The 9,382-nt window shown below is 29.3% G+C and overlaps 1 protein-coding gene across 1 annotated transcript; it reads left to right on the forward strand.

The window, feature by feature from the left end:
* Nucleotides 1-7,288: 7,288 nt before the first annotated feature.
* LOC18009923 (probable purine permease 23) lies at nucleotides 7,289-8,798 on the forward strand. Its single transcript, XM_006392294.2, is given in 3 exon segments — nucleotides 7,289-7,427; nucleotides 7,506-8,340; nucleotides 8,342-8,798. Coding segments are annotated over 3 exon segments (1,146 nt in total). The 5' UTR covers nucleotides 7,289-7,414; the 3' UTR covers nucleotides 8,640-8,798.
* The last annotated feature ends 584 nt before the right edge of the window (nucleotides 8,799-9,382 follow it).

The following is a 9,382-nucleotide window of genomic DNA, read 5'->3' on the forward strand; positions in this document are numbered from 1 at the left end:
ATCATCTTCCCTTTATAAGAACTATGTAAACTCTTCTATTTCTACTTAATATAATTTCTTGTTTCGTCGAAAAAAAAAATGTATATAATATCATATCACTTTCACAACTAAAATTTTATTTATATGTTAACCTGCACAATAAAACTAACTCAAATTTTTTATGACGATTATATATATATATACATAAATTTTGGGTGTATGATGTCAATATATAAATAGTTGCTAAATAATTTTAACTCAGCCAAAAGTTTATTTTAAAAAAAAATTCGTAAAGAATCTAAAAAAATAATAAATTATAATAAGATTAGAAAATAGAAAGTAGAAGTATTATTGTTATCAAAAGAGGTTATTGGGAAGAAGATTTATGTAAAATTTGTGGATTTAAAAAATCTAGAGATTTTAAGAATCTCAAAGATTTCTGTGGATTATAAAAATTTACCAATATTTTTAGTGATTTTGTAATAACTTTTGTAGATTGTCGTAGATTTTCAATGCAAACAATAAACAAATTAATTTTAAAGAAAGTGAAACAAATTGAATCACAACAACTAGAGAGTTTACTAATAATTAGAGAGACATAATAACTTCTAATATGTGGCAAGATGCAATATCAACTGGAAGTCAATGATGATGATGAAGTATATCAGTTTCTTGATTTTGAGACACATGTGCTTGTAGCTGATAGAATTGAAATATGTGTGTTATGCAGGTCTTTTGATGGATAAATTGCTTGTTATCTCATGGAAAAGATAAAGCTATAGACAAATTTTTGGAATTTTGTAACATCTCTATCCCGAATTCTCTAAAAAGACCGAAAAATCGGGTATGTTTTGTTGGTAGTCAAACCTCATTCGGTAAAGCATCAGGTTTTCTCATGGATTTGATAGCCGGCCCGTCTGGTTTTCGGAAGGGAAGAAGGAGCGGAATCTCACATTTTTATTTATATGTTGCTGAGATTTTGTCTTGTTAAACATGTTGTTGTGGTATTGTTTATTATGGATTTGTTTTTGGTTTGTTTTTTTGGGATAACTGATGGTGATGAATAGATAATATATATTGGAGAAAGATTTTAAGAATACACAGGGTACCTCTAGAATATTGAAAGTCATTGCTAATGACTAAAAATATAAAGAATCATTGTTTTAATAACACTATAGTTTAATAGAATTGAAAAATCAATAAATACTTAACTCTTTTAATAACACAAATTTTTTAAAAAATTTATATAATCAACACACCAATAACATAAGATTTCCAAAATCATTATACCAATAACAGAAGATTTTAATAAAAATATAATAATCTACAAACTAATAACAATATAATTTTAAACTCTAAAAATTTTTAAAAATTTATCTTCCAATAACATCCACCAAGTATCTAAGATATTGGGCCTAATTGGGCTAATCGAACCAGAGGTTCTTGGCCGTGGTATGCGTAAGAAAACACAATCTGTGAGGCTCGCTGATCATGTTCTCACTCTCCTACATAACCTTTATCCTACCGCGACACCATATCCTATAGATAACTACTTGTCTAGTGCCCAATTTTTGGATTCATACCAGTCCTTCATCTACGCCATAACTGCAGGTTCAGAACCGAAAAGTTACAAAGTTGCATTTGAAGATGAGAAGTGGCGTTTTGCTGCCGAGGATGAAATGGTTGCATTAGAGGAACTTGGAACCTGGACTATCGAAGATTTGCCTCCAGGGAAAAAGGCTCTCGGTTGTAAGTGGATTTTTAAGTTGAAATTCAACTCAGATGGTACACTTGAGCGGCATAAAGCCAGGCTTGTAGTCCTCGGAAACAACCAAACAGAGGGTGTCGATTACAACGAAATATTTGCTCATGTAGCAAAGATGGTTACAGTTCGAACGTTTCTTCAACAAGTTGCGTCAAATGATTGGGAAGTGCATCAGATGGATGTTCATAAGGCCTTCCTTCATGGCGATTTAGACGAAGAATTTTATATGAAATTTCCACCTGGTTTTCAGTCCAATGAACCCAAAAAAGTTTGTTGTCTTCACAAGGCTCTTTACGGTTTGAAGCAAGCTCCCAGATGCTGGTTTGTGAAGCTTGCTACAGCTCTCAAGGAGTACGGTTATGAGCAAAATGGATCGGAATATTCTTTGTTCATTTATGAAAATGAGGATATTCTTCTTCACGTACTTGTGTACGTCGATGATCTCATCATCACGGGTAACTCTGCTTCTCTTGTTTCGGTTTTCAAGGAATATCTCAGTGACTGTTTTTGCATGAAAGATTTAGGACTTCTTCGGTATTTCTTGGGTATCGAAGTAGCTCACAGCTCGGAAGGAATCTATCTCTGTCAACGCAAATACACGCTTGATATTCTCACAGAGACTGGCTTACTTGGCTCCAAACTGGTTGTGTTTCCATTGGAACAGAACCATAAACTGGCGTTGGCTAAAGGTGCTTCCATGACTGAACTGTATCTTTATCGACGCTTGGTTGGAAAGCTCATTTATTTGGGAGTTACAAGACCGGAATTGTCTTATGTCATTCATGTTCTTTCATAGTTCATGTATGCTCCTAAACAGGCTCATTGGGATACAGTTCTTCGCGTCGTCAAGTATCTCAAAAACAGTCCAGGACAGGGGATTCTTCTTCGTGCAAACACACCGTTAACATTGACGGCTTGGTGCGACTCGGACTGGGCATCTTGTCCGCTCACTCGTCGCTCACTCACAGGATGGTTTATACAACTTGGGGGTTCACCATTGTCTTGGAAGACTCGCAAACATGATGTTGTCTCTCGCTCCTCGGCTGAAGCCGAATATCGAGCTATGGCGGATACAGTGTCTGAGATACTTTGGTTACGTGAACTACTTCCTACTCTAGGTATGGACTGCTCGGCTCCAACGATGTTGTATTCTGATAGTCTTTCTGCGATCAAGCTTGCTAAGAATCTTGTGTATCATGCTCGCACAAAGCATGTTGAACTTGATTGTCACTTTATTCGCGATGAGATTATATGAGATACGATCTCCCCTGGCACATGTGTCTACTACTTCCCAATTGGCTGATATTATGACAAAAATTTTAGGAAGAAAAGAGTTTGAAGCATTTCTTTGCAAGCTGGGTGTTCGTAACCTCCACACGCCACCTTAAAGGGGGAGAGGGGGTATTAGGCCTAATTGGGCTTACATAATTAGGCTTAGGTTTTTGTATGTACATCACACATACTTGTATAAAAGGCATTGCCTCAACAATTTGATCAATAAGAAATCTCTTTACCACATTCACGATTTCTTGACATAAGACTTCGATTGATCTGCTACCGGGCTTTTGTCTGAAACATATCCATGTAAGCGTGTTCGACGTGGCTTTTGGACCGACTGTTTGATAAGGAACAAGAGGCCGTAGATAATTCATACTACACAAGTCTTGCCGTCGACTCTTTATAAGGTAGGAACGAGCCGTCTAAAGTTACTATTTCGTTTAAAAGTCTTCTTCAATCTTCGTAGTCCTAATTTAGTAGTTTACTGGGTTATTAGATATCAGTTACAGCCTAACTATTTTGTTTTGTTGCTTTTCTTTCTTTTATTTCATAGTCCTAATTTAGTAGTTTACAGCCTAACTATTTTGTTTTTTTCTTTTGTTTTTTCTTAATTCTTACAAAATATAAAAGATCATGTGGTTAAAGAAAGTGTTAATTTATATATCTATACCAAAAAATGTGGTGTTCGAATTTTTCCAGATTAATGAAAGTAAACTTACAATAAATATTCGACATAGTGCAATGGTGCAAATAAAGTTATTCGTTGTAATTCTAATCTGTTAATTTTTGTGAAACAGATAACTTATGAGTTAAAAAATTGTTCTACTAATTGATTTTTTTTTTAATTTATAATATAATACGGCAAAAAAGAAATTCATACAAAACTAAAAAAAAAAAAAGATGATGGAAGTTTACAAAAAGAAAAAAGATGTAAGATTTCAAAGCCAAATAAATAAAACGTTTGCTAAATATCAATTGTTACTTTGATAATGACCTCAGTAATCATTAGTATACATGTATTTATGCCATGTTTTGGGTCTATTAAAAAACTTGATGGATAGATTACTTGACGGCTATATTTACGCTAATTTTTTTATCATGTATCATTCTAGAAACTTTTGATTAAATTTTTAAAGCTTGACTAGATTTTGCGTCCACGCTATGCGAGGGTATTTTGTTAATAAAAATTATATGCAATCAATTATATTTATTAAGATATAAATTTTATATATTAGTGATTTAATAATATATTAAAAATATTATAATGTTAATATAATAATTTTTATGTAAATTTTGAGGTTTTAACGGTTTTGTTTTAAATCTATATACAATATGTCATATTTTAAAAATGTATTATTTGGTCAAACATTTATAAGTTAATATACCCAAATCAACTAAATTTTTTTATAAATTAGTCAAATGGTACTTACTAAACATAATATTGACATGATGATAAAATATTATACGTTCACTTCTTTAAATCATGAAGATAATTTTTTTCATGGTTCACTTTTCTTCCAATTATATATGTATTTTTTAAAAACAATAATAAATTTAAAAATTAATCTTTTTTTTTTCTCTTGTTTAACCGATACAAATTTTTTTATTTTGTTATATTAATTTAAAAAACAAACTAATAAATAAAATATTTGCTTTTAGATTAATAACAACTTTAAATTTGAAACCAAAATATTATTTGAATATAAAATAAAGAAAATCATACAAAATTTGTGAATTAAATATATTTTTATCAATTGGTTGTGTAAACGTTTAAATAATTTTTCAATGATTATACGTCATTGATTCTAATAAGAATGATTTTTTTTCATCATGTTTATTTTTGTTATATCTGTTTTTTCAACTAATAGATCATATTTATTTATTTAAATGATTTTTATATGATTATATTCAGTTTCATCATATTCAATCTTACTTCTTTTAATTATATTTAAGTAGGCAGTCGGTACAATTTAATACATATAAATTTAAAAAAAATAAAATAACAAATTGAAATCCTCAAAACTAAAAACTTCTACATTAATCTATTGCAATTCCAAACCGAATATACAAAATATAAATTTTTCGATCATTTTTGCATAATATATTAAATGAGATTATGTGGAAATATGTTTTGCATATGTGAAAAAATTAATATAAATTATAATTATTAGTTATTTAAAATTCTAAATGAAAAGTCTTAAAATCAAGTAACATAAACTTGTATAAGTAATATATAGTTTTATAGATAATAAATTAAATTTATAATTTAAACAGTAATAATGAAGATTTTAATATCATGGTTTTTTATTATTAGAGATTTTTTATTCTTTAATTTACTTTCTCAATAGAATTAGGAAATTTTTTTAAATTTACAATTTTGATATATACGAATAAATTTTAATTTTTAAATGCTGATGTGGATGCCTTGAAAATAACATAACTTTAATTTTTATTCATAATAGAATAGTTTTAATTAATAATTTTTCTATATTGTTTAGTATTAACAATGTAATTTTATAATTTAGATTTCTTTTTTTAATGTTAGTTATTGATGTACACTAATAAAATTGACCTTTTAAATCTTATGTGGATGTCTTTAGAGGCATATAGCTTATATATTTATTTTTCTATAAACATATTTTTTGTTAACCATATAATTTTAAATTTTGAAAATTTTTTCTAATTTTAAATATTGATGTAAACCAATCAAATTGAACATTTACATCATATGTGGACATTCTTAGAGGCATATAGCTTTTAATTTTTTTTTAATAATAGATTTAGAAATCAAAGTTGGAAGATCCCACACGAGGCAAGTGATTATGGTCTCTCCTTGTTTTTTGGCTTACCGAATGTATTCGCATGCTGCTTGGTCAACTAATTGTTACTTTTTTGGTTAATGTTAGGTTGTTAAAACCCCATCAGATGTTATGTTATTTCAAAAATCTTCGGCTTAATGACAGAACTTCTTTCTCTATTTTCAGTGCTTCGTTTTTCAAAAGTGTCATGATTTTGGTCTCGCCTCCTTGTTTTTGAGGCTTACCTAATATATTTGGATGCTTCTTGGTCAGCTAATTGTTACTTTTGTGCTTAATGTTAGGTTGTTGAAATCGTATCAGATGCCATGTTATTTCAAAAATCTTCCTCAAATAACTTAATCTCCTTCGTCTTAATGACGAAACATCTTTCTCTATTTTTAGTGCTTTGTTTTTTAAAAGTGTCGAGTATCAATCACTTGACATGTTTCTCGGATTGCTTGAAATTTATCATTCTTCTCAAATTTGGTGGCCAAACTTATTTTTCGGTCTCTTTTTCGATATTAAAGCAGTTTGTAAAGACTTTGTTTATATCTCGTTTCATTATATTCTTTATAATTTAGCTAATAGCTAAACTTATAGTTTAGCCAAGTTGGTTATTTTACGTTGTAATGACTCATTTTTTTGTGAAACCTAACTCTATTTTTTTTTTTTAATTTGAAATGGTTGTACACACAAAAAAAAAACTTAAAAAATTATTATAGTTATGTGACAAAAATTTGGATACTAATGTAAGAATCTCTAAATATGTGTGTATACATCTAATTTAAATTTAAAATTTTCTATTTTAATATTATTTATTTTAGTTTTTTATTATTAACAAAAAATTTATATATAATTACTTTATCTTTAATAATTTTTAAAAATAATAATGGAATTTGAAAAAAAAAAGTAATTTTCAATGTTGAGATGGACCAATAAAAAATTTATATAGAATTTTTTTAATCAACAATAATCAGAATTTGTAAACTTTCTTAATTTATTTATTTAGCAACAATATTAAAAATTTGTAAACTTTTCTTATTTTTGATTGTTGATGTGGACCAATAGAATTGCCATTTTTAATCATATGCATTTAACTTCAACTTTTATTAGTATAAGATAAGATATGCAATTACGTTCTATAAAAAATAAGTTTATTGGCCAAATTAATAAAATTGAATGAAAATTTTTAATATTTTTAAGGTTTCATCCATATTCTAACATCTTTTCGCATTTTGATTCAAATATAGAGATATTTTCGAAGTACCAATCTTGTCTCAGGATCTTATCGTATTATCTATCTGGATTTTTAATTACTGAAAATAGTTATATTGTCTCAGGATCTTATCGTATTATCTGGATTTTTAATTACTGAAAATAGTTATATCGCCGCCAAGATGGAACTAGTCATTGTTTAACGCACCTGTCCTCAACTATTCTCATAATATCTTCTTTCTTTTTTGTCGGAACTATTCTCATAATATCTAAGAGAAACAATTGAAAATATTATATAAGATATCCACATAGAATGAAATTTTACATATTTTAATTAAATCTTCAGAGTTAAGACCAGAAGTCAGAAGCTTCCAAACAGATGACAAGAAATGGTAATTTCACTGTCTCAACTCATTTCTATGATATTATCTGATAAACACTGAGAATTCCAATTTTTCTTTAACTAACAGAAGAATCAGAACAAGTTCAGAATCCAGAACCAGACCAGAGCTTGAGCCAAAGAAGATTGTTGATGCTAAATCAAAGAAAATGGTGGATCTCTGTTTCTTTATGTCTTTTCTTAGTCTTGCTCGGAGATTCTCTCGTCATGCTTCTCTTGAACTTCTTCTATGTCCAAGACAATCGAGAAGATTATGACCAAGATCTACAGTACAAAGGAACATGGACTCAAGCTCTGATCCAAAACGCTGCGTTTCCAATCCTTATCCCTCTCTTCTTTATATTTCCTTCACCAAAACCAAACCCTGAAACCAACAATACTCGTTTCCTCTCTTTTCGTCTTCTCATGCTTTACTTCGCTCTTGGTGTTCTTGTTGCTGCTCATAGCAAATTATTCGCGCTTGGGAAGTTATACGCAAACTATGCCATATTCACGTTGATTTCCGCCTCCCAGTTGATATTTACCGTGATTTTCACTGCCATTATAAACCGATTCAAGTTTAACCGATGGATTATCATATCTATAATCCTCACTCTTGTTGTATACCTTTTCGGTAATCCTGAATTTGGAGGAGAGCCTGTTGAAGCCGAAGTATCCTATAGCAAGCAAGCTTGGTTAACCTTTGCTGCTGTAGTTGCTTTCGCATTATATCTCTGTTTATTCCAACTAGGTTTCGAGAAACTTTTGGTGAAGACAAAGAGATATGGTAACAAGAAAGTGTTTAGAATGGTCTTAGAGATGCAAATATGTGTATCTTTTGTGGCCTCGGTAGTTTGCCTTATTGGTTTGTTTGCGAGTGGTGAGTTTAAGGAGTTGAAAGGTGATAGCGAGAGGTTTAAGAAGGGGAACATATTACGTTTTGAGTTTGGTCGGGTTGGCTTTGTCGTGGCAGGTTTGGGCGGTCGGGCTAGTAGGTTTGGTGCTTTATGTTTCGGGTGTGTTTGGTGATGTTGTACATATGTGTGCTTCACCACTTGTGGCTTTGGTTGTTGTGTTGGCATTTGATTTTGTGGATGATGAGTTTAGTTGGTCTAGAATAGGTGCTTTGATAGGAACCGTTTTGGCTTTAGGATCTTACTTCTGCTCACTGTACAAGAATAGCAAGAAATATCAAAGAGAACCAGAAAACAATGTTGAAGCTTAGTCTCTCATGAGTCATGTTAAATGTATGTTATTGTCTTTTTTTTTTTCATCAATATTTTCTCGTTCTACTTAATCTTATATGTCAATGTCTACTCTGACAATTATGTACAGTAAATTTTTTATAAAATAATACTATTATGACTACGATATTTTATTAATTTATCGTTTTATCAATTTATAAAAAAATGTTTGTGTAAGTAATATTTTTAAATTTATTTTTTTATACTTTACTATTTACATATTTTATATTATGTCAAGATGAATCAACTGTCATTTATGAACTTCAAGGTTTGATTATTAATCTCGGTTATCAATATACTCGACTATCTATGAGAAAATACCATATGCTCAAAATTTCAGAATTTAGAAAAAGAAATTGTAGTTACTGTTCATAATGTATTAATGTTGATGATGAAATTGAAAACGATGCTATTAAACTTTTGAAAACAGTTTCATATAAGGAAGCAATTATATGATTTCAAGAACTTTTCATAAATTTTTGGATGCAGATTGAAAAAACAACTCTATGATTTTTAAAGATTTATGATTATAAATTATGTTTTTGTTGGAACAATATATTTATATAAAAATTTCAAAAATTTATTATCTTATATCTTATTGAATTTGATAAATTTTTATATAAACCAATTCGAGACCAAATAATATTATTAATTTATGTTTATTAATTTATAAAAGATTATTTAATAAAGGTTTTACTGTAATTTATTTGTTAATTAATTGTTT

This window comes from Eutrema salsugineum, unplaced genomic scaffold (genome assembly GCF_000478725.1).
Source record: "Eutrema salsugineum unplaced genomic scaffold, Eutsalg1_0 scaffold_8, whole genome shotgun sequence".
Taxonomy (NCBI): domain Eukaryota; kingdom Viridiplantae; phylum Streptophyta; class Magnoliopsida; order Brassicales; family Brassicaceae; genus Eutrema; species Eutrema salsugineum.